This window comes from Trachurus japonicus, chromosome 4 (genome assembly GCF_045865225.1).
Source record: "Trachurus japonicus isolate A0001 chromosome 4, Traja_1.0".
Lineage (NCBI taxonomy): Eukaryota > Metazoa > Chordata > Actinopteri > Carangiformes > Carangidae > Trachurus > Trachurus japonicus.
The window spans coordinates 18,704,115-18,729,608 of record NC_140910.1 but is presented as its reverse complement, the minus strand read 5'-3'; the positions used below and the strand labels follow the sequence as shown (position 1 = coordinate 18,729,608).

General features: G+C 40.9%; 3 protein-coding genes across 4 annotated transcripts; 2 read left to right on the top strand and 1 right to left on the bottom strand.

Annotated features, from left to right (window-relative positions):
• Positions 1 to 624: 624 nt before the first annotated feature.
• Positions 625 to 4,797, top strand: mrpl47 (mitochondrial ribosomal protein L47). The gene is made up of 7 exons (XM_085774531.1): positions 625 to 787; positions 1,717 to 1,865; positions 1,980 to 2,040; positions 2,122 to 2,218; positions 2,401 to 2,531; positions 4,303 to 4,398; positions 4,488 to 4,797. Exons 1-7 carry the CDS (start codon positions 654 to 656, stop codon positions 4,594 to 4,596), a joined length of 777 nt encoding a protein of 258 aa, XP_085630657.1. The 5' UTR covers positions 625 to 653; the 3' UTR covers positions 4,597 to 4,797.
• Positions 4,798 to 4,863: 66 nt separating this feature from the next.
• actl6a (actin-like 6A) lies at positions 4,864 to 20,362 on the bottom strand. Its single transcript, XM_085774527.1, has 14 exons — positions 20,207 to 20,362; positions 17,868 to 17,944; positions 15,468 to 15,642; positions 10,951 to 11,051; positions 10,570 to 10,667; positions 10,360 to 10,454; positions 9,850 to 9,956; positions 8,852 to 8,941; positions 8,639 to 8,700; positions 7,489 to 7,603; positions 7,181 to 7,261; positions 6,723 to 6,818; positions 6,473 to 6,559; positions 4,864 to 5,559 (listed from the first exon to the last, which is right to left on the bottom strand). The coding sequence occupies exons 1-14, from the start codon at positions 20,229 to 20,231 to the stop codon at positions 5,479 to 5,481; spliced, it is 1,290 nt and encodes a 429-aa protein (XP_085630653.1). The 5' UTR covers positions 20,232 to 20,362; the 3' UTR covers positions 4,864 to 5,478.
• A 74-nt stretch (positions 20,363 to 20,436) lies between these two features.
• aldh7a1 (aldehyde dehydrogenase 7 family, member A1) lies at positions 20,437 to 24,552 on the top strand. 2 transcript variants are annotated; one of them, XM_085774525.1, is made up of 2 exons: positions 20,437 to 20,493; positions 22,220 to 24,552. In XM_085774525.1, the coding sequence occupies exon 2, from the start codon at positions 22,225 to 22,227 to the stop codon at positions 23,851 to 23,853; it is 1,629 nt and encodes a 542-aa protein (XP_085630651.1). In that variant the 5' UTR covers positions 20,437 to 20,493; positions 22,220 to 22,224; the 3' UTR covers positions 23,854 to 24,552. The 2 variants fall into 2 exon arrangements, with proteins under 2 accessions (XP_085630651.1, XP_085630652.1); XM_085774526.1 differs by having other exon boundaries at positions 20,437 to 20,565.
• The last annotated feature ends 942 nt before the right edge of the window (positions 24,553 to 25,494 follow it).

Here is a 25,494-nt window from a genome sequence, read left to right as displayed (position 1 = left end):
GTAAATTTGCCAAAGTAAAACCCATTTTTTGTGTTTTCATGAAAGAACTGGAGGTGTCAGTTTCCTCTGCTAATAACAAGAAAGCTATCAAAACTATAAATCTGTGCTCCCACTTTAATATCTTTAATTCAATTTAATTTCCATTGCTCATATCCCCTGGTGTGTCTTACTTTTTTTCTTCTCCTTTTTATTATATTTATTTTTTTACTATTATTTATTTCTATTTATGTATGTATTTATTTTATTGTCACGTCTATTTGTTATCCAATTGTATCCAATTGTTATTAATATGATGTTCATCACATGGTTTTATGCACTGTTTATGTATTTTGTAAAGCAATAATAAAGTTGTTTAAAAAAAACAACCCCCCACAAACCCCCTTTACCTACACAGAAGCTGAAGTCTTTTTTTAAACAGATTCCCAAACGTGAATCGAAACGGAAGCGAGCTTCATAGTTCATAGTCAGGCTGCTTTTAGATTAAAACGTTAACGATATGAAACCTAAATACGCTGCAAATTATTCAGGTAAAAATAATAATAATAAAAAAAGATGCATTTGTTGAAATGAAAAAGAAAAAATATATACATAAATAAATAAATAAGAGAGAAATGCATGATGGGTATTGTGGGATGGACTAAGTTAAAGCAAAGATGGCGGCGTCCTCAGCAGCAGGACGCGTTTTGACTCTTTGCAGGCAGTTTCAAAATGTCTGTAGGATTTCTTCAGCGATAAATGCGCAGCAGTCTGTTGCTAATGTGACCAAAAGCCACATACACGTTTACAGGTAAGAGACTGTTGTAGCCAATTAAAAAGACATAGCCTATTGTTGTTGTGTGCTAATTAATTACGCGACGGTGAAGCCAACGCGTTGACGGGGTTCATCAAAAGATTAATGAAACACAGTGACAGGACTAGTAACTGCTCCTCATGTATCTATACCCGTGTGTGTCTGTGAACATTAGTCACTTTTCACCAATAAGACTCTCTAATAAGTCTCTAAAATAAAGAATAAAGAAGAAATGAGAGCATGCGATGAATGAACCCATCTCTCCTGACATAGTGTGTCACTGTGTCATCCACTGACATTGGAGTTTATACTGTTCCTGACATGGTGTGATGTGATTAAACAAATGTGAATTGTGATGTTTTTACAGCGTAGATATAAAATGTGAGAACGAAACCATTAATATGTTTATAATAATAATAATAAAAGAGGAGACTGAAAATTCTCAATTCAAAGGAAAAAACATGTTAGATGACATGTTAGATAAGTGCATTACCTCTATATTAGTAATAGAGGATCCTTGTACCTTTAGCCATCAGGCTTTTTTGATTGATTTTTTTTTGTCATCCACTGACATTAGGTCTCAGAGTGGAGCTTGTATACTGTTCTCCTGACAGTGTGATGTGATAAAACAAATGTGAATTGTGATGTTTTTAAAGTGTAGATATAAAATGTGAGAACAAAAGCTCTGAAAAGCCATTGATATGTTTATTATTATAATAATAATAATAATAAAGGAGGAGACTGAAAATTCTCAATTCAAAGGAAAAAACATGTTAGATGACATCTTAGATAAGTGCATTATCTCTATATTAGTAAATATAGAGGATCCTTTGTACCTTTAACCATCAGGCTTTTTTGGCTTAGGCTTTTAATCTGTATTGTATCCCTTTAGTATCAACTACATGAGTTTATTTTCTGTTGACCAGGGGAACGTCTCCTCTCGTCGCCCAGTCTTGGTGCACTCCCGTCAGCGCTGTGGATCAGTGTCGAGCCCTGCACACATCCGTCAGCAGAAGAGGACTGGAGGAGTTCTTTGACCTCCCCGAGAACTGGGGAGAGACCACCGTGAAGTCAGGTAACATATTATTCAAGTATTATAGCATCCAGAGAGCTAAATTCAACACAGATTTATAATTGCAATGTTTGTGATAGGCTTTTCCTTCTGCCTCCTTTCATCTTCACTTTGTAGGTGCACCGTGGACAGCCAAACAACTGAGAACAAAAAGCAACGAGGATTTACACAAACTGTGGTAAGGATGTGGAAATCAAAACACAGACTGTGAAGATATAGTACTTTATCTGCTGTGAGTAATGTGCTCCTTCTATCCCAGGTATGTGCTGTTGAAAGAAAAGAACATGCTGCTGACTCTTGAGCAGGAAGCAAAAAGGCAAAGGGTCCAGATGCCAAGTCCTGAAAGAATTAGAAAGGTTGGTACGACGCTCTGCTGACACCTCCACCATTACTGTAGGATTAATGAGTTACATTTCATGCATCAACTTCGGCTCAGGCTTTGACAAGAGCTACGTTGGATGCATTATTTGTATATCTTGCTGGATTCTGTGTTCTTATGTGTTGGCCAAAGTAAATCTTTACGTCTTCCTTATCCCAGATCGAGCGCTCCATGTTCAGGCTGGACTCGGTGGTGAGCGAGAGGGAGACAGCGCTGCGTCTGCTGCAGACAGGGCAGGAAAAAGGCAGACCGGGAGCCTACAGGAGGAACATATTTGGATACGTCTACTGGTGAGGGTATACTGGTATACCATGACACACATACAGAATAATGTGTGAAATTAATTAACATTTTAATTTAAAGCAGAAGTAAGCGATATATTTGTGTTAATATAAGTCTTAAATAGTTATATCTTCCGACAGCAATCACTTACATAGAGTGTTTGGTCCGAAACACGGGTCTGTCAGTCACTCTGCTCTGCTCTGAGCCGAGGAGAAAACTTTTCTCGTATCCTACAAGTTTTATCCAATGAGGAGAGAGAACGGAACTGAATGTGGCGACGTAGGGACGAGGACCAATAGATCCATGACGAGGGCGGGGGCTGCTAACTCCATCAGCTGACAAGAAGTTATGGTGCGTTCAGGGCAACTCATAACTCGTGTTTTTCCGACCTGTGAAGTCGTACCAGTTCGATCTGGTACGACTTCACGGGTCAGAAGTTACGAGTGGCCGTTATAGTGACTTTCACAGGTAAAACAGGTCGGAGAAACACGAGTGGGTTGCCTGGAACGCTACAAAGTCGTAAGTTGTGACTTGAAGCTGTAACTTACGGTTTCAAAAGCCTGCCTGGAACGCAGCATTAGCCAAAACGACCGGATCGCTTACTTCTGCTTTAAAGGGACAACGAGGAGTTTCTAATCAGTTATAAAAAAGTCTCACGTTAATGTGGATGAATCTCCGCTACCCACACTTGTTAATGGGCCCATTTTCGATAAATATATCATTCTGTCTCTATCGTTATTTTGTTACTATTAGTGGTGGCGGAGATGCTGGTCGAGCCGACCAGCGTTTCTTTACTTTCAGTTTCGCAATGAGTCATGAGAATAACGTAGCTGAATGGCCGTTTATGGTCGGAACTACGACAGTATGTGAACCTCTTTGAACCTCTGACTTTAATTATTGATGAATGAAAACATGAGTCCGTCTTGCGCCGGTCAAAAGAATTTTACGGTGTGCGCGGAGGCTCATAAATGTAGTGTGAAAACGCTTCGCTTTTCCAAAACTCCTCGTTGTCCCTTTAACCAAAGTGTGAGTGGATCTTTACATGTGTACATCTTGTGAATTAGGGAAGCTCGCACTTTTGTCCCTGCCTTTGCTTTCTGAACAGATTTGATCCTATATCCTATTGTCAAAAAATGCAATTTGCAAATTATATATTTAACTCAGGTCATATTCATATTCACAAAAACAGCCATTCAAACCTCATTATGATTTTGGCACTACTTAAAGCAGAAGTAAGCAATCGGTCGTTTTGGCTAATGCTGCGTTCCAGGCAGGCTTTGGAAACCGTAAATTACAGCTTCAAGTCACGACTTACGACTTTGTAGCGTTCCAGGCAACCCACTCGTGTTTTTCTGACCTGTTTTACCTGTGAAAGTCACTATAACGGCCACTCGTAACTTCTGACCTGTGAACTCGTACCAGATCGAACTGGTACGACTTCACAGGTCGGAAATACACGAGTTACGAGTTGCCTTGAACGCACCATAACGTCTTGTCAGCCGACGGAGTTAGCAGCGTTAGAGCAGAGTGACTGAGAAACCCGTGTTTCGGTCCAAACACTCTATGTAAGTGATTGCTGTCGGAAGATATAACTATTTAAGACTTATATTAACACAAAAATATCGCTTACTTCTGCTTTAATAGGCTAATCTGATATTAGACCTTTATAAATCCATGTGTACGGTAATCTCAAAGTTTCTTTTAAACTGCCAGGCTTCGAAAAATGAAATGTGGGCTGTGGAATCATCTAACTTGTAATGGTTTTTTTTATATCTTCAGGTATCGATTCAAAGAGTACGCAATTCCTTGGTACATGAATAAAAGATACAAACGAAAGAGGTTCTTCACACCCAAGTTTGTCCAACCACACATAAGGTAAGATATATGGTACAGAGAGAGACACACAGTGTTGTAAATAAGTTGTAGTGTGAGAAGTTGTAATTCTAAATACTTCTGTCTTGCAGGCTGCGTATCGAGAGGCACCTTCGGGACAAGGCCAGGAAAGCAAACTTAAAGAGGAAAACAGACGCCAAAATGAAGGAGAAGTTTCCTCAAATGAAAGTTTCCTCATAATGAAATGTCAGGCTTAATTTTTTGACAGCTGTCCGCTCTCCACATTTTAGTTGACAATACAAAGTCAATTCAAATAACTGAGGGTTTCCTGGAACTGTTATCTGTGTAAAGATTTATTTGTCCAGCTGTTATTGATTCTACAAATGTCACTGTATTCATACTCGTTACTAAAAACATGGCAAATAAACAAATGAAAACCTACATACTGGTAATACTATTTGTATAAGTAGGCTGTGGCAATTTTATCACAAAGTCATTAAGAAGTGGTTTAACGAAAAAAACAACTTTATTTTTAAAAAGACCAGATGTAGCCAATGATGAGCAAAAGTGAAAATTAAATACAGGTTTATTTGAGCTGACACTCACAAATAAGCACAGACACAAACTGACTGGCCTATGATGAGTTTACTAACTACACAGGGAAAAAAAAAGGCTTATTAACAAAATACATTATTTACCTCAAACTGTGATGGTGTTCCTCCAAAAACAAACTAAAAACACAATGTTGATGTTCTGCAGAAACCTTGCACAACAAATTGTTGTTCATGTTGTCTTCCCCAGGCTGATCAAAAAACTTCAGGACCTACAGTACGAGCTTGATTAAAAGACTTGACTTTCTGAAGGTTTCCACAGAACACCAACTATCTAAAGATAAGGCAACAGACTGACTGTTATGACATGAACAAACTTGATGTAGATGTTTGTCTGATTTCTACAATAACTCCCAGACAGGCATATGGACAAACTCGGTATTAAAAACAAATCATACAAAACAAGCGATCTTCCATGGGTGTTCCTGAGTCCGGGGGCCAGAGGTGAAGTCTGATGATGCTGAGCTTGTGGCAAAGACAGTGACCGGGGAGAGAAGGGTTCAGTATCAAATCAAGGGCACTTCCTGTCCACACACTGCTTTCCTCCCTCCTCGTACTCCTGTTTGGAGATCCACATCTGCTGGAAGGTTCCCTAGCAGACCGACAAGAAGACAGGAATGTAATTGGTCTGTAATAGAACTGAAGACTAAGCATTTAAAGGGGAACTATGCAAGTCTGCTTCGATTTTCCGCTGTTTTGCCAACCCTCCTCCCTCCCTCGAGACATGTGCAGTTGTTAGCAAGTCATTTATTCATCACAATTAATGCAAAGCTGTTTAAAATTTATAATCTAAAAACTTAAAGGTGTACAGAAATGGCCGTTTGTCCTGTTTGTCGCGCAGAGTTGTCACGAGCTGCAACACGAGTTTACCCGAGTAAGGAAAACGAATTTGATTGGTCGTTATCGAGCGGGCGGGATATTCAAAGCTTGGGGCGAGACCGAGCTCCGTGTGTGTGTGTGTGTGTGTCTCAGACGTTTGAATGACGGATGACGGATCCAATATCAGTGGCTGATGAATCGTGTACAGGCTGATGTATAATCCGTGCGCCTGCATTATCCAATGCGAAAAAAAAAATACACACTTTCATCCCGGATTTACTCAAAAATAGCATTTTGCACAAAGTTTGTGTCTACATCGTGTGAAAGATGAGTTATCACATTAATTTTATGATCCAGAGTGGGCTCAAATTCAGTTTTCTTTTCTGTACACCTTTAATAAAAGGTAAAAATCTTGCATAGTTCCTATTTAACATCAGATGTAAATTGTGGTTTTTCTGTTTGTGTTTTTCCTCACTGAAAACAGAAGTCAAAAAACTATTCCTTTTAACTCTTGATGTATGGCTGCCATGATGCACCTTTTGAGTCCATACTGTGAGAAACCATTAGCACATGGTGGCCTGATGGTCCAAAAATTGTTTAAAATCCCATTGGTGTCAGAAAAAAAATAAATAAATAAATTCTTTCAACTATTTGTCGTGGAAATTAAAAATGTTATTGATACATACGAGTGATGCCAGGATGGAGCCCCCTATCCAGGAACTGAACCGACGCTCCACTGTAGTGTTGTTGGCTATCAGCTTCAGTCTCATGCTCTGCAATTCACAGACAATAACATGATGTTCAATGTTCATTATATAAATGATGGAGAACTGCTAGAGAATAAAATGGGACAGGAGCATTTTGGGTTTCCAATGTATCATTAATTAAAAATAAAGATACCAATATATTAATCAGAATATAGTGGTATTGACTCACCGGAGGGGTTTTCTGGGAGAGTTCTCGGTTCAGTCGGTCAGTGAAGCCCTGAATGAGCGTGTTTCCTCCGGTCACCACCACGCTGCCGTACAAACCCTGAAACACAGTAAATGAGAGGTTGCATTTAAATCAATGCTGAAAATGTAATAGTAAAACTGATGTGCCATACGCAGGCGTTTTGACCCGTCCTCTTCAGGTTATGAAACACCCTCATTGTCAAAATGACGAATGTGTGTGCACTCTAGGAGTCATAGCACCACCAGGAGTTCACATTTACATTTTGGGGTAACCCACCTTGCCTCTGTGTATAAATAAACACCTAAATAATAGTGATTTGTTGTAAACACACCCCAAAGAAGGCATGTAGCATTCAGCAGCTGGCTAAAACAAAGAAATAAGCATCTAACTAGAACAAATATATTTCAGCCACTATAAAAATTTAACATTTCAATATTTACCGGCCGAATGTCAATGTCGCACATTCCCACGCTGGTCGTCACCACATGGCCAACTCCTAACATGGTGTTTCCAGACAGGCCCTGGAGTGATGAGAACAAACAGAAATATTCAAGTACCCTCTCAAACAACTGATTCATACACTATCGGAAAAGAAACACACATTCATCAACTTTTCACAACACTGCAGGCAGTCTTTATTTCTTTATTTGGAGTTATATTCAGTGATGCGCCATGGTTAGACATTATGTTTGAGAGGAAGCTCCACTATTAAACTGGGGCTAAAAGATGGTGCTTAGCAAGTACCCACCTTGGCATTAGAGGGGTCAAACAACCCCTCTGGGATCTTCAGTCTCTCAGCCCCAAAGTCACAGTTGTAGCCGTTGGGCAGCTCATAGTGCACTGTGGGCATCTGTGCAGCCACCCTGTCATGAGAGAGGGTGGGAGTTAGTCCCTTTAGGGTAAATGAGTAATAAGATTTTTTTGCCTTTTAGCACGAAAACCTCCACTGAAGTTCAAAGTAATGTAAAGGATAATTTCCGTTTTTTACAACCTGGACCTTATTTCTAGCATAAAATACGATCATTTTACTCACCCAGACAACTTTGGTGTCATTTGGAGTTGTTTTGACGAAATAAGCCCCAGTGGAGCGGCGCGTATATCCGTATAATGCGAGAGCACGGGGCACGCAATGCAGCCTCTAAATAACACATTATCCGCCGCAAAACTCGTTCATTTCACCAATATTTTGTTATGATACACTAGTGCTATTCCCCTCCGAGCCCGTGGTGGCATGTTATCAACATCCGGGGTCTGTAGGTTGACCTACTAACCTCCGACCTGGATGATGCCATCTCCGACCGCTGCCCGGCTCATTCTGATAATAATCATTCTGCTTCGGCATTCGGGTCCATTTTTATCTCAACTAGCCGGAGCTTTAGTGAGTCCAGGCTGCGGAGAGGAAGCCTGTGGAAGCTGAACTTCATCCAGCTGCTCATTTTGTTCTGACAAGTCAGAAACACGCAGAAACGAACCATAGCATTAGCGGTAGCAAGTTAGCCGCGCCGGGCAGCGGTCGGAGATGACATCATCCAGATCAGAGGTTAGTAGTCAACCTAGAAACCCCGGATGTTGATAACATGCCACCACGGGCTCGGAGGGGAATAGCACTAGTGTATCATAACAAAATATTGGCGAAATGAACGAGTTTTGCGGCGGATAATGTGTTATTTAGAGGCTGCATTGCGTGCCCCGTGTTCTCGCATTATACGGATATGCGCGCCGCTCCACTGGGGCTAATTTCGTCAAAACAACTCCAAATGACACCAAAGTCGTCTGGGTGAGTAAAATGATCGTATTTTATGCTAGAAATAAGGTCCAGGTTGTAAAAAACGGAAATTATCCTTTAAAGGTAATGTATGTAGTACACATCCATATTAAGTTGCAGATAGCTCTCTTACTGTTCATCGTATGGAGAGTCTGACACCTGCAGCACAGATGCCTGGAAGTCCTGGATCACACACTGCGAATCGTACAAACAAAGTATGTGACACACATTCATCAAAGTAAAATATGCACCAACAACAACAAAAAAAAAAAACCTCACTTGCTAGCTTAACAAAAATGAGTTGATGATGATACAGAATGTGGTCATAGCAGAGTTTGTTGCTTACGTTACACATGTAGTTGTGCCATGAGCGGGTGACTTGAGGTAGTTTCTCCTTTTTCTTCCAGCTTGGTTGGGCTCCCTCCCGCACTCCATCCTGTAATGACAAAACACACAGTAGCTGACATTAAAGCCTGAAGCAGATTGTTTTGTATGATCATCTGATTGTTTATTCTCTAACCCTGAACCTATACACGAATTCGGCGAGCGATTTGTGTATGCCGCCATCTTGCGGCGGCGCCATTGCTGCGGTGACATGTGTCAGTCATAGTAAACTGATTCTCTATGAGAGCATCATAAATAGGCTGCATTTGTGATGTTTAGTGCCCCCCAGTAACTGATTAAGGTATCTTACATGAATACCAATATTCATTTAGTAATTAATCATTTGTTTGAGCGATTAGCAGGAAAGATTAGAGTAACAGGGAGATAAGAGACTGTATCATAAACAATATAACATACCGGTACGTTATGCGTGCTGACGATAGCAAGCCAGCAGCGGGATATTTAATCATGTGGACAGGTTACATGAATAAAAACAACTAAGTGTAAAGTGTACCGAGACCATGTTGCACCATGGTGATTTTACACTTTAAATAAACTAAACTAAACTAAACTCAACAACTTGTGCTTTGTTTTAGATATTCAAGAATATTTTATTGATCAGTTGGCCTCCGATGATCAGAAAAAACGTCAATTACAGGTCTCTGATTTATGGTCAAAATTACCTGAGCTCCGGATGGGTCGGACATATTTTACACCGGCTTTTAGACGACAATGATCACATCATATTGAAGGGATCAGTGAGACATTCACAGACCATCCACTTTTACCACTATGTGAAGGTAACGGTGAGAAAGGAGAGTAGCCAGGTACAGGTCAGCGGTGACTGCGTCGCTGGCGGCTACTGCTGCTGACAGTATTCAATTCAGACTGAGAAACTACTGAGAATACATATGTAATTCCACCTCTATACACTAAAATGAAGATTTCTGCAGATCTCACCTTTGATGCAATCATATAAGGAGGGATTATTTCAACATTCAACTCTTGGAACAGCTCCCTACACTGCATGCTCATGAAGTCTCCAGCCAGGGGTGACTTGACGATGCCTGTAAGAGACAATGAATAACATCATGAGTCAGGCTCAAAGCAACACCACAGAAAATGTTTTGTCTTCACTTATAATACAGTAACACAGCACCCTGTTTGAACTTGCGCATCTTGATGCATCACTGTCATAACCGTCCCTTTAATGACACCCAGTTCTAACTCCTGAGTCACTGACTCTCCTCTTTTTGTTTTGTACTAACAGCTCACTTGATAAGTCTGAGATGCTCACACACCAACCACTAGGTGGCAGCATAAACACTAGGAGAGAAGGACCTGCATTAAAGTGTTGTTTTCCATCCCTCATTTACATATTAGCCACGTAAAAACTATGATATGGTAATGAGACCTCAATTAGAACTCATTTACTGACACATGATTAAAAATATATATATATCTTTTCACCTTGCTGCAGGACGTAGCCATCATGTACTGGAATAGCTGTGGTGTGTGTGGCTCCGCTGTCCAGTACCAAGCCTGTAGACCGCCCATTTGCAAAGCTTTGATACGCAGAGTAAAGGAAATGTAAAAACAGTTCAACAGGCAACAAATCCAGTTTCAGTTCATCAAACTTGTATCATCCTTTAGTGGATGAAGTGACTCAGTGAAGGATACGCAGACAGCACAGCTGATTTGCAGAGGAAGAAGGCAGGAATGTTGTAATGCTCAAACATCAGCTCTGTTAGTTTCTCTCGTTTGGCTCTTGTGTTCCACTGCAGACACAGAACAGAGGTTATGCCACTTTCAAAGCACCACCGTCAGCACACAAACATCAATTTATACGTTTCTCTGTGAGGGGAAATAAGGATTGGTGGTCTTTGCCATATACAAAGATCAGCAGCTACTGTTAGTATTCAACTAAAGAGGATCAGACTTTGAAATATTAACCTTTAGACAAATCGTCTGATATTCAAATTCAAATTGTATGACTATGACCTTTGTGTGATTACATAAGACGTAGTCTGTGTAGTTGCGCATGAACAAAAGCTAACTCACTGATGCTTCTGACATGAGCACTGGATGCAGACTGGGTTCAGACTTGAAGTGCATCTTGTAGGTGTGATCCAAAATGGCCTGGAAACTGTCCCAGTCTTCAACTGTAAACAGAACAAAAAAAAGGAAAACAACTGTAAAATTACAGTTTTGGGAACTGGCGTGGACGTCTGCATGAAATATTATTCCAAGGCTGCAGCTACAGATGATTTTTTGTCATCGGTTCATTTGCTAAATTGATCATATTGCCTGTAACATGTCAAAAAGAAATTGTGAAAAACACTCATAAATCCCACAGTTCAAGGAAGTTGTATTCAAAGGGCTTGATTTAAAGCAGCCAGGAGGTAGAATCAGTAAATATTTTTCATTTTTGCCAAAAAAAATAGTAACAATTAAAGCAGTACTAAAGAACTTTCAGTTTTGGTTGAGTTTGGCGGTGCCTGTGGACCAAAGCGGTAGTGTTTTGCCTGAAGAAAGACTCCATTTCCCATGAACACTAGCGTGAAGCCCTGTAAATATCCTGCATTAAAATTAACAGAAGACATCAAAACTAAGTTTCTGTTTCCAGTGGATCATTTCAAAGTGAAAACACAAACATAATCCATTGCTAAAGTACCATTTTGCCTGTTCCCTCCTTGTTGTGACTCGCAAAAGTGAAACTTAAGTGAGAGCCGGGTTCCTACCATGCTCCTCAAAGCTGCTTAGTGCCAGAGAAAGAGATACAGACCCCCTCAGGCCATGACAGAGGTGTCATTCAACTTGTTGTAAGTCGATGTATCATCACAAAAGTTATGAAAATATTTTATGAAGGTTGAAAAGTTCCTTAGTGTTGGTTTAATTGCAGCTCCTTTTTGGTTGAAAGTTGATCTCATTCCTGTACACAAGTAAGTTAAAAGAAACACTGTACCTTTAGCACATGGCAGCTACATACTAATCTATTCAATTTTTTTGTGTGGAAAAAAAAAAACTTGGCGTCACAAAAAACGTGTGTGTCTTTCATCATTGTCGTCGCTGGGTCAGATGGTGGAGAAAATAGAGCGATGATGAGCTTTTTCAGATAATAATTTGTGCACACGGCACCGGTGTTCCAGGTCAGCACTCTAAGGGAGCCTGTGGTCCCATGGCGCGGTTCTGCTGCAATTAAGATTGGTGTCACATTCATCTCTAAATAGCCTCACAACCAAACTCCAATGGACCAGATTCTGATGAGCACCACCAGCTAGGTCAGTGCACCGGAGCGCATGTTGCACATCCACTGTCACAGACACTTCTGAGGTGACAGAAATGAAAAATGAAACACACCTGCGGCATTTAGCATTTGTCGTTGTCAAAAAAAAAAACCTGTTGGGCTAATTCTGTCTGTTGTGGACAGTCTTCATGTGTTTAGTTTAGTTTAGTTTATTTAGATCCCCATTAGCTTTTGCCACGCAGCAGCTATTCTTCCTGGGGTCTTTTCATCATAATAAATGACAAATACAAACCATTAACACACAACACATTAATACATAAAACAGAAAATACATACAGAAAACACATACTCAATACAAAAACAAAACATCCAAGACAAACACTTAACATATGTTACCCGCTCCTACATTGAATCACTACACAACAAGAATACCAGGACCCAATTTACAAATAGGCTACTAATGGTCAAAATTGCGAGTAAAATAATAATCTCTTAGTTTCATTTTAAAACTAACCATGTTTCTTTGTTGTATAACATAATTCGGAAGGGCATTCCACTCCTTCATAGCTCGATATAATACTGTACCTTGAGAGAGTGCCCTGGGTAAAATAAAATAACCTCCAGCAGCATGTCGAGTTGAATAATTATGTATGTTTGAACTAAAAGACAATTTTCTATACAAAATGTATGGCATTTTAGTTGTTATTATATTTTTAAGAAAAACCATCAACAAATATGACAATCTGTGCTTAACCTCCAGCCAACCAAGACTGGCATGCATTTGACAAATATTCGACCTTATTCCACACAAAAGTGCAACACGTGCTGCTTTGAAAGTGGCATGTGTTTGATTAGCAGAAATGGGTTTGGTAAATATCCAAATAACTTTTAGTTGCAGCTCTGGTTTTGTTAAATTGAGAAACACAAGCTGGTTAAACTGAGAAAAAGACACCCACTACAATAGAAAATGAAGAACAAATCACGAGTAGAGAGAAACTGTGCAAATAATTGTAACAGCTCTGCTTAGAGAGTCCAACTCTTCAGTATGAAGGACAGCTCTGAACAGGTGACCCACATCTGGCTTTGGGCGTTCAACGCATCCACAGTTTAGACGAGTAACAAATTAGGGGAGGAAAATAATCACAGCCAGTCATGGCACTGAACCCAAGATGGTAAGGGGCTTGCTCACTGTCAAGAGCCACTAGATGGGAGAGCTCATGATAATGAGTTGCCTTGGTCTTGAAATAATCTCATTAATATTCATGATGAGGGCCAGACAACTACACGTCAGTCAGGGTTGTGACGAGTTCATGTCCAAAACCGGCTGCGAGACCTAAACAGTCTAATTATGGCGATGGATCGAGCAGACGGGATTATAAATATTCATTACTGAGTTTACGTCACAGACCATGACGAGAAGCAGGGTCATACACTTACTAACAAGTTATGTACGTTCGTATTTTTAACCAATACCAATCCTTTCTCAACACTGCTAATTAATAGTAGAAAAAATAGAAAGATCCAAATCAGTTCTTTCGTTTTTCAGTTTAAAACAAGTTCTGTCCGTGCATGATATTTCCATCTCCTCATTAATTACCACAACCAAGGACATTATTTTAATTTATTTTATTCTATTTTTTTCTTCTTTTCTTTAGTTTTGATACCTACATTGTCTAATTTGTAAAAGGATTCCTTGGAAAATAAAGGGATAGACTATAAATTTGCTTCTTACTTCCCCCTTTCATTCAGAAGTTTATGATATTTCCATCTCCTCATTAATTACCACAACCAAGGACATTATTTTAATTTATTTTATTCTATTTTTTTCTTCTTTTCTTTAGTTTTGATACCTACATTGTCTAATTTGTAAAAGGATTCCTTGGAAAATAAAGGGATAGACTATAAATTTGCTTCTTACTTCCCCCTTTCATTCAGAAGTTGCATTATTTTTTGCATTAAACTGTTGATGAAACAAATAAATAAACTAAACTAAACTAAGCATGGCAGCACAGAAATAATCTTTGGATGGGAACACTGGTATTGTTTTCTTTATACAGGGATGCAAACGGGTCAGGACCAAAAAAGAGAGGAATTGTCTGGCGTGGGGGGGGGGGGGGGGTGCTCACCATTAACAAATGATTACATTACAATATCATGGAAAAGTCAATTTCCAGTAGTTCAACCCCAACCAAGTATTGAGTGCATATAGATGGACATAGTTTTCAGAAGGCCAACATTTCTAGATTAAAAATGCTTAAAAAAAAAAATCCTTTGCAATATTTCAATTTTGGAGATACTGAAGGCCTTCACTGAATGTTAGTCATAATTATTACTATTAAAATAAACTGAATAAATAAAGACATGGGATGTTTCACTCAGTGTGTAATGGACATATATATATAGCCTAATGTGTTAGTTTCACTTTCACTGAACACATTCCTGACACAGCAACGTAGGGAACCGTGCAAGTCCGCGGCGCACAGCTCCACGGACATGCACGGGGGGAAAAAACAGCGTCGCCGTCGCACCGACTGCACGCGGATACGCGCCGCTTTGGGTAAGCGCGGCGCGCACGTCGCGCGTCTACTTTGGAGGTCGGCTGTTATCAGTATAATCAGAGACAACCATGAATGAGTTCGCCTCAGTTTCACGTGATTGTCACTGTCAGCCTGTTAGAAAAACATTTACTGACCCCAGCTGAGACGCTGAGACCCCCCCCCCTCAAAAACAAAAACTCTTCGGATCTGAACGATTCACACAAGTCACCTAATTGGTCATGAAAAAAGCGAGTTTCGCTTTTCGGCGCGCTGTTTGCATCCCTGTTTATAAGGCCGTCCTGTGTGACTTGCCTCCTTATTTGTGTTCTCTCTTGGTTCCTAAAGTCAACACCAGAAGCTGTAGTCTCAGGCACGATAGATTGATAATGTATACTATTCCTCGTACACGGACTGTCTTTGGGGAAAGTGCCTTCAAAGCATTCGCACCCTCGTCCTGGTATAAATTACAGAGTCATCTTAAATTGGATTATCTCCCAAGTATGGAAGATTTTAAAGCTAGGATCAAGGACTATTTGACTACTGAATGCACATGTTCTCTCACCGAACGCAGCTGGTGATTATAATGTATTGATGCGATTTGCTGTTATTGTTTTAGCTGTTTTTATGTTTGTTTTGTTGATGTTGTCTAAATGTGGATGTACTGTGCTGCTTTCTTGACCAGGACCCCCTTGCAAAAGAGATTCTGAATCTCAATGGGATTATTCCTGGTTAAATAAAGGTTAAATAAAAAAAAATAAAAAATAAAAAAATGATTATGTTGAGTGGACACTCACTCATTCCATTCTTGAGTGGAGACATGACCTCCATGTTCTCCCTGGGTACCCTCAGCTGGTTGGTATCGATGTAGTAGGTGGTGCCGCTCTGCTTGCTCTTGTCCCCGTCCGTCTCCATGGGTGTGCTGCCATCTTCTCGGTCGAGGGTCACGCCTATCACCGTGGGGAAGTCCGCCTGAGCCCAGCCAGCAAACGACACAACAAGTCAGATACATTCTCACAGGCCTTGTTCAGTCAATATCAGATTTCCAATTGTGACGTACAAGCAAAAAAAAAAAACTGTTACATGTTCACTCACATCCCAATCTATGAAGGCATAACTTCCCACTTTTGTGAAAGACTGAAGGTAATAAAATGTGAAGCAATGTTCCTCTGAGTTATGTGAGCAAAGAATGCAAGTGTTTGGAAATACTAAAAAGTACCTACTGTACATTGATATCTAACACAACCAGAGGGACACATTGGCTATCATCACACTCATGCATTTTGTCTGGGAAAACTGTTACTGTTACAGTTACTGGAAAACAGAAACAAATACTACATAAGACTTTCAAAGGAGGTTAAATCAAAAGCAACTGGACTTAGTTATTTGCCTAGGAAGACGTTTCACCTCTCATCCAAGAGGCTTCATCAATGGATGAGAGGTGAAACGTCTTCCTAGACAAATAACTAAGTCCAGCTGCTTTCGATTTAACCTCCTTTGAAATACTATGACCTGGGCAAATGAGAATATGCACCGGCTTACTACATAAGACCTTTTTGCTGTATGATGCTTCAAATTTAGCTCAGGTGCCTTCAATTACTCTTGATCATCTGTAAGACATTTCTACAATGTCACTAGTTGCGTTTCCATCCACCTTTTTTTATTCGCATTTTCAAAAATTGCGAATAAATACTTGAATGGAAACGCCAGAAATTCGAATAAAGGCAGTAAATGCGCATAAAAGTTTATACGCTTGGAGGGGGTGGATTTGTCAGCGTATCGATTAAAGGAAATGCGAGTTTTTGTGATGGAAACAGATTATGCGAATTGAGGCAGAGTTTGTGGGTGAAGTGCTGCTGGACTTCACCCAGCGACGTTCAAACACATGGAGAACGACGCCCTGGTCTCCCAGCTCTCGTCTCTGCACCCCGCGACACAAACCCATAATCTTTTGTTTATGACGGTTAAGACTACACAAACACACGCCGTAACATCGTTATGTAACTTATTGATTTTTCACCGGCTTCGTATGTAAACAGATGCACATGGAGGAGAGGAGCATAACCAAAACAGCGGAAAAGCGAGCAGACTGTCACAGTTCCTACTGTCTTTCTGTGTAAATATCTCATGTTACAACATGAAAACCTGCAGCTTATATTCAAGTGCGGCCTATATATGTATTTTCTTTTAAAATGTAGCTGGTGCGGCTTATACAGGTGCGTCTATAGTCCGGAAAGTACGTAAATTGTCCATGATGTTGAGTGTCAGCTGAGTGTCGACTGTTGGATACATTCACGCTCTCTTATGACGTAATCTCACGGTGCACTCCTCCTCTCCCAACAATCGCAAAACAATAATGAATGGAAACGGTCATAAATTCGCATTTGCTTTTTGCGCATTTTCACAAAATCCGCTTTTAAATTCGATACGACTTGGATGGAAACCCAGCTACTGGGGCACCTGTGATCAATTCAGCTGTTTGGACAAGGTTTAGAAAGGTACACACACCCGTCTGTATAAGGTCTCACAGCTCGCAATTCATATCAAAGCAAAAACCAAGCAAGAAGGTCAAATGTTTAATGCCAAAAATCTATGTTGTGACTATTATTATGTTGCCCTATTGATACTGAAACAAATGCTTTTATTGATATTTCAACTGCCAAGACAACGCCTTAATGTGTCTGGGTGCACAAAACTAGGCAATGACCTGCAAACTCTAATATAGCAGGTTAATGAGGACAGCGTGTAAAACTATTTTAAAATCAAGAGGACAACTTGCACATATCAATGTTAAAAGTAAACACACACATCCAGAGCAAAAGGATACTGAGGGCAGTCTTTGTGTGGTGAGGTTCAGCGTGTTATGACCTAGGGGGTGTGCGAATTTGCCTAAAACCATAATTACGGTACACACCGGGAGTAAGAGTACAGTCTACTGTGGGCTAATGAGTATCCAGCTCTCACACTGCACTCTTTAAATTGATATTTACACAATCAAGATCTCTGCCTAAAGCACAGATAAACCAAAACCAATGCTAAAGTACTCTAGAATGATCTGAACTCAATTTATGCCGTCTGTCTCCAGGGTGACAGCCCTCATTTCTTGACATTGCCGTACCCCCAGAAGGAAGATGAAGACGCTCAGAGGAAGAAAAGACACATAGTTAATCAGGTCATCCAGTGAGTGATCCACTTACCTTGGGACAGTCTTCTCCTGCGTAGCCAGCCCTCACCGAATAAGAGCCAATGTCGAACACCAAAGCCCCCACCTCATCTGAAAAGTGAGAGAAATGTAATGAATACGACTCAAATTGTGAATAAATTCTCATTCATTTTCACTATGATTGTCACTAGGAAGGCAGCGATGAACAGTATATCGCCATATTTCTGTTAAACATTCCTCAGTTATATCTGTTAAATGTGTATTTAATGTGTTGGCCCATGTGCACCCTTTATATCAATATCAATGATCCACCCTGAGAGAGCTCAGCAGTTTGCTGCCCTGACAAATAGCCTATATATTTTAGAGTTAGGTTAGTTAGGGTGCTAAAATGACAAATCACTTTTTTTCCCCCCAAGTTCTGAATAGTTGTTCCTCAACCCATAATTTTTCTATAATGTCCCCCCACCCACTGAATAATTTTTGCATTCCCGCCATAAACGCTGACACGCAGACCATAAAACTGAGACATTTACATCTAAGCAACACTAAAAATCTTCATAATGCAAATGCTATGCTGATAAAACTACTATTCAGGTGTTGTTTCAGCATTGCTCACCGTGTCCCAGTGCCTGATGTTGTGTTTATTTGTAAGTAGAGTACAGCTCTATCTCAAGTTAAGAGCAGGATATACGCTCAGTTGTTACTGGGTTATGTCCATCTGGATAAAACTAATGCAGTCTATGAAACAATCCTGCAAGAAATCCTACCTTCATGAAGACTATAATGTTTTTGTTGTTTTCAATTGTGTGGTCATTTTGATGGATTTTGTTTGCGTACGTAAAGCAGTTAGTATTTTGTGTATTGTTTATGATATAAATGGGATGGATTAAATAACTTAGACCCTGGGATGCCCATTCAAAAATGTCTGATATTATCCTCACAAAGACCTGTCTAAAAAGTTGTTTTTTTTGCTTATTAATTTACAGAAAGACAAAACCGTTAATTATCTGATGTCAGCTGGTTGTTCCCTGTGTTGTATTTACAGATTGGATCCACGGAGAGATTGGCATACGCTTTTCCAGATAAAGATATTAAATGATCAACGTATAACTAATCTTTCACTATTTGGATGCTAAATGGGAGCAATTTAACAATTGTTTAAAAAAAATGTTTACCATTGGGAATAGGAACAATCCTGTACCTGTTACTTTAACGTTTTTCCATAAGGATCTATACAAAAAAAGGTGTGTGGTGAACAGATGCCAGCCACAACCTGATAGTTTTACGTTTCAGTGAAGATGCTGTAGATTCAAGATTCAAGACTCAAGACTAAAGACTACTTTATTTATCCCTTAAAGGGCAATTCCATTTGGTGGCTCGCACACCATGCTCATAGCACAAACACATAACAGCATAACAGCACAAACACACACATAACATAACATAACATAACATAACAGAGAAACCAAAAAAGAAAGAGAGTTGGCAGCTGTGTACAAGTCTGCTAGTTGCATGTAAGAAAATGAATAAATAAATCATTAAAAATGGGGATTCCAATAAATATCACCATTATTTATTAGAATCCCCATTTTTAATGATGTATTTATTCATTTTTGTAGGTCGGAAGTAGTAGTAGTACTACATGTTTACCGGAGAGACCCAGTTCACCACACACAGGTCAGTGTGCCAGGTCAGACACAGTTTCACAGCATCTTCTCCTGCACTAACTTACTACCTGAGCACTGTTTGTTACAGTGCAATTATACTGCGATAAAGCTTCTTTTAACACACAGTGTGCACACATGTCCACTGCTGTTTTTATACACTAGAATAAATGTAAATCCACGACCACGAGTATTATTATTAATCCCATTAACAGCAGCACCGGTGGTAGCCTGTATGTTCAGCAGATACACTTGCTGAACTGTAAAGATGTCCTCAATGTGACGACCAGTCTTAAAAGTTAAATTACAGTGGGATACTTGGGAACACGTATCTCCACTTCTAAGAAAGCGGTATTGAACAATAACGTTTTACAAACCCCGGCAAGGCAAGCCCACTTTCATTCATTTCCTCGCTAGCATAGCTAACTTAAGCTAGCGGCACCAGGGTTGGCTTATATGATTTAGTACAATCTCACACTGAGCTCAAACTAAAAGACGACGCATTTCAGGTGGCAATAAATGCGTATAATCTTGAACACACCGTAGAAACAATGCTCACAGCGATGTTTTCAGTAGTTTACCGTGAAGCTACACGTTAGTTAGTTCAGCTAGCACAGCGAGCTAAGTTAACCACAAAGCTGGCTAAAGCTAGAGAACAGGGAAAACGTGGGCAAGGGTTTAGTTTTTATTTTAATAAGATCTCACTCACCGCCTCCATACACTCCGCCACTCATCCTCTAGATTATTATTATCCTCTAGTTTGTCTGTGTGAGTGATTGCAGCAGGAAAAACAGCCGCTGAACGGTTAATCACAACAAAAGGCTGCGTTAGCATGGAATCAGTCTAACGAAGCGGGCGCCACACTGCGTCGAGGCCGCCGACCAATCAGGACGCAGCACCGAGGAAGCACTTCCGGGTTTAGCCTCGGCTGCTCATCGACGACTTCTTCCCACGCTGAGGAGCGGACGACGTGGCCCAGTGGACCCTGACAGCAACGTGAGTTAAAAAACTGCACACAAAGAGGCAGAAAGTCACTTTAGATCACTTAAAAGCAGACCAACAGGTAGTGTAAGTGCAGGTTTCACAACAGCACGCTGATAATTGCGGGTAAAAAAAACTGCAGGACCTTGAGGCCACGGTCGTTTACTAGCTGATCTCAGCGACCATGTCACCTGATGTTGCAAAAAAAAAAAGTTGCCGCACTCACGCGATGATATGCAGGGTGTAGGATTTGACAAATGCAATTTCAAAAGTACCATCCAGGTATATATTCATTGACACAATTGGTGTTAAGTGCACAACTGCTATGTAAACATGTAAGGTTTCATAGCCTCGTGGTGGTCCAAAGTTGTTATAATTGCGCAGGCGCATATGGTGGATATTGTGCTGAGCAACCTGTAGGCCATGAAACAGTTATGCATGGACCTGTGGTCATATAACCAATGACGTCAAAAATGAAACATTTATAAACCATGAGTTTTAGGTTTTAATCAGTTACAAAGTAGTGTTTAACTCCTGGTGTCTGTTTTCAATGAAGGTTCTGTAATGTTTAATACTGTAATGATATCTTGCAAACGTTTTGGGGCAATAAAAGAGAATATGGTGCTTTAAAAATATTGCAATAAATAGCCTAACACTTGGACAGTTTTTCAAGTTACTCATTATGGTTTGTGTCAGCCATCCTGAGGAGTTTCTCACAGCTCCTCTACAGATTCGGGCTGTTTTTGTGACTTCTGTCTCTTCATGTAATCCCAGACTGAGTCCATGATGTTGAGATCAGGCTGTGTGGGGGCCACACCATCTGTTGCAGGAGGACTCCATGTCCTACTAGTCTCTTATGATAATTCTTGTATGCTTGTGTATTTGATGTTATTGTTGTGTTGTGCAAAATTAATTTCAGATCAAAACATATTCAGAGGACTGTAGACTTGGGCTGCAACAGATTTTCCTTATCAGTTAATCCCCACTTTAAAAAATGGTCTGTAAAATGTGAAAACTAAGTTCCCAAGGTGACCTCTTCAGATAGTTTTTAATTTTTCGACCAATCCAAAACCCAAAGGGATTTGCTTTATTAACATAGAAGACCAAGTAAAAACAGCAAATATTGACAAGTATCTGGTGATTTATTTTTTCTTATTTCATATCTCTTTATAAACCGTGATTAAACAATTAGCAAAATAGTTGCAGGTCAATCTAAAACTACCTGCTAATTGACCAATAGTTTCAGCTTTTTTATTAAGTTGTTGTTGTAAATGTAGCTACACGTTCTTGGAGAAGATGTAAGGAAAGGCTCCTATTTTTGGCCAACACCTGTTGACTGTTCTCATTCCCCTTTAGCACATGTGGACTGTCTCCTGGGGTTGAGTTTTACACAGCTGACGCAACTTTAAAGTTATTTATTAATTTGAAATTTAAGGTTGTTTTGACCTTGGAAACAGCAGTTGATACAACTAGAGTGGAAATGATTGGTTGAGTTTATTGAAATAATATATTTTTTTAATGATAGGATATAATATTTTATATGGATGAATTATTTCCTGATTTAGGCTTAGCGGATGTAATCATTTGCTGCTGTCCAATGTGAAAGTAATTTACCAGTGCAACCTGTTTAGATAAAACAATCTCATCTGAACCTTGTGAGATTTTTCTCTGCCAAGTTATTTACAAGTGTTCTCCTTTTTTAAACTTGTAGATTTCATTTTTCGAATTTGTTTTCTTCCAGCAGCCATGCAGCGCTGCCTCACTCTGACTCTTGCCCAGCACAGCAAGCTCATCTTGAGAAATAAATTAGCATCTGTCCACTGCCAGCATTCAGCAGCCATGTCGGGGCTCCTCATCAACCAGCCTAAATACGCCTGGCTGAAAGAGCTGGGTCTCTCCGAGGACAACCCCGGCGTTTACAACGGGACCTGGGGAGGCAAAGGCGAGGTCGTCACATCTTACTGCCCTGCCAACAACGAGCCGATCGCCAGAGTTACCCAGGCTACTATGGCGGAGTACGAAGAAACTGTCCAGAAGGCGAAGGAGGCCTGGAAGATGTGGGCAGATATTCCCGCTCCGAAAAGAGGGGAGATTGTGAGGCAGATTGGTGACGCGCTCAGAAAGAAGATCAAAGTCCTCGGCAGCCTGGTGTCCCTTGAAATGGGCAAGATCTATGTTGAGGGAGTGGGCGAGGTTCAGGAATACGTCGATGTCTGCGATTACGCCGTCGGTCTGTCCAGAATGATTGGCGGACCCATCTTGCCCTCAGAAAGACCGGGCCACGCTCTGATCGAGCAGTGGAATCCGGTCGGTCTGGTCGGCATCATCACCGCCTTTAACTTCCCCGTGGCTGTGTACGGCTGGAACAACGCCATCGCTCTGACTTGTGGCAACGTCTGCCTCTGGAAGGGCGCCCCGACCACACCTCTCACGAGCGTTGCGGTCACCAAGATCGTGGCCGAAGTGCTGGAGCAGAACAACCTTCCCGGCGCAATCTGCTCCATGACCTGCGGAGGCGCCGATATCGGCACCGCCATGTCGAAGGACGAGCGGGTCGACCTGGTGTCGTTCACCGGCAGCACCCACGTCGGCAAGATGGTGGCCATGGCGGTGCAGGAAAGGTTCGGTCGCAAGCTGCTGGAGCTCGGCGGAAACAACGCCATCATCGTGTTCGAGGACGCCGACTTGAGCCTCGTGGTGCCCTCTGCCGTCTTTGCGTCCGTGGGAACCGCCGGCCAGCGCTGCACCACGACCAGGAGGCTGATGCTGCACGAGACCGTCCACGACGCGGTGGTGGAGAGGATCACCAAGGCCTACAAACAAGTCCGCATCGGAGACCCGTGGGATCCCAGCACCCTGTACGGGCCGCTGCACACCAAACAAGCGGTGGATCAGTACCTGGCGGCGATCGAGCAGGCCAAGCAACAGGGCGGCACCGTGGTCTGCGGAGGAAAGGTGATGGACCGCCCCGGGAACTACGTGGAGCCCACCATCATCACGGGGCTGGCTCACGACGCTCCCATCGTCCACACGGAAACCTTCGTCCCCATCCTGTACGTCCTCAAGTTCAAGACGGAAGAGGAGGCGTTCGCCTGGAACAACGAGGTCCAGCAGGGGCTGTCCAGCAGCATCTTCACCAAAGATATGGGTCGGGTTTTCCGCTGGCTGGGGCCCAAAGGGTCCGACTGCGGCATCGTCAACGTCAACATTCCCACCAGCGGAGCCGAGATCGGAGGGGCCTTCGGCGGGGAGAAACACACGGGAGGTGGAAGAGAGTCCGGCAGCGACTCGTGGAAGCAGTACATGAGGCGTTCAACGTGCACAATCAACTACAGCAAGGATCTTCCTCTGGCCCAGGGAATCAAGTTTGAGTGAAACCTTGAAGTTGTTTAATAATGAAGCTTCAATGAGCCCAGAAGGACAACACTACATTACATGTGGCAGAGTGTTGTTTAATAAATGCAAGACAATTGTTTGTGATTTATTTGCATTCAGAAAGTTCAGTCTAATTCAAAAAGAGTTTGAAATACTTTTGGATGGGTCTCAATAGTCATGTATCAAGTCTTTGTAAGTGGTTGTGGCTTTAGAAACTAATCCTAGATTTGAACTTCTGTGATAAAGGTCAAATACTGTTCCCGCACAGGTTGGGGTGCACTTTTCTTTGTTTTTTTTTATTACAAGCACTTGGAAACAAAATTTGAGGGCTACGTGACTGTACCAGATACTTTATACAGTTTAAAAAAATAAATCTTTATTTTGCAAGAAAAAGTGGAGTTGACATGAGCATTTCAGATCAGGATATGATAGTCTTTAAAGGTGCAGATGTGCATTATTTTGACGGTTGATTTCATATGAACAGAAGGACAATTTAGATTGCAACATGCTGACAATGTAGAGCAAATTGTATATCATCACAAAGTGTCTGAAAAGGTGTTGAGTGTCAAAACTCTGTGGTTTGCATCTCTGATAGCATTAATATACTGTACTTGGCATCTGAAGTATCTTTAAAAAAGATGGTCACTATGTGCTTTTCAGACTAACAAACAATAAATAAAGGCTTCTTGTTTTTGTGGATTTGGTTGCCCTTTTCTTTTCCATCTCTATAGCTACAATTACCAGAAGCAGCATTTGTTGCATCTGTCATATCTGCTGTTTCTCTATGTCAATCAAATATCACACTCCTTTTACTAAACACCATAGACATCCAATGTAAATTTATAGTATTGATCAAATTAACAACACTTCGCTGGGATTTTAATTATTAAAAAAAAATATCAGGGGTGAGTTTTACATTATTAAACCTGAAACTAATAATTGCAAAATGTCCTTTTAATTTCTCATGGCCTTATTTAAACTCAATCTGTAGTTTAAGTGCTAAACATTTTGCAACAGTCTTGGCTTTGCAGACACAATATGGATGATAATGAGCATCCATCAATCCATCGTCTATACATCTTATCCATGCTTGGTTGTGTGGGGAGACTGGAGCCATGAAAATTTGTCATTGTCTTATGTATAGCCTCCATTTGCATGAAGAAATATATGCATTCCTTTTGATTGCCAAATATTAGTTCACAAACAAAGAAATATCCTGGCAGTTTTCCCATTGAGTGACCCTAGAGAGGTCAAACCTTTTCTTTCATAAGGGATCCTAAAATCCATTTTATGTAAACAGCCAACCCCTGAAACGTCATCAGTTCAAAATCATGTTTAAAAGCAACTCTCATTAAATTAGAAATAAGCTCACGAGGCAGATGATTAAACTGTGTTAAGTTCTGAGCTGGAAAATAGAGATAAGGGTCTCCACCCATTGAATGCTGGGACTGGGACCAGCCTCCCCTTGACCCTGAAAACCCTTAGAGAAATCCTTCAAACAAATTCTTCCTGACTACAGAGTGGGCTCAAGCTTTTGTCAAAGGTAACTCTGTACTGGATTTTGTGCCATGGCCATAATATAATATAATAACCCTCATGGGATGCTTGTCTGTCAGATGCTGATCACTTTTGTAACCTTTG

Bases quoted from the DNA above. Each gene is read 5' to 3' on its own strand.
- mrpl47 (XM_085774531.1), top strand. From the start codon at position 654: ATGGCGGCGTCCTCAGCAGCAGGACGCGTTTTGACTCTTTGCAGGCAG. The intron at 1,866-1,979 runs GTAACATATTAT...TTCACTTTGTAG, and splicing joins AGAGACCACCGTGAAGTCAG to GTGCACCGTGGACAGCCAAA. The intron at 4,399-4,487 runs GTAAGATATATG...TCTGTCTTGCAG, and splicing joins TTTGTCCAACCACACATAAG to GCTGCGTATCGAGAGGCACC.
- actl6a (XM_085774527.1), bottom strand. From the start codon at position 20,231: ATGAGTGGCGGAGTGTATGGAGGCG. The intron at 8,942-9,849 runs GTGAGATCTGCA...TTGTCATTACAG, and splicing joins CTTATATGATTGCATCAAAG to GATGGAGTGCGGGAGGGAGC. The intron at 5,560-6,472 runs GTATGTATCAAT...TCGGTCTGCTAG, and splicing joins GCTCCATCCTGGCATCACTC to GGAACCTTCCAGCAGATGTG.
- aldh7a1 (XM_085774525.1), top strand. From the start codon at position 22,225: ATGCAGCGCTGCCTCACTCTGACTCTTGCCCAGCACAGCAAGCTCATC.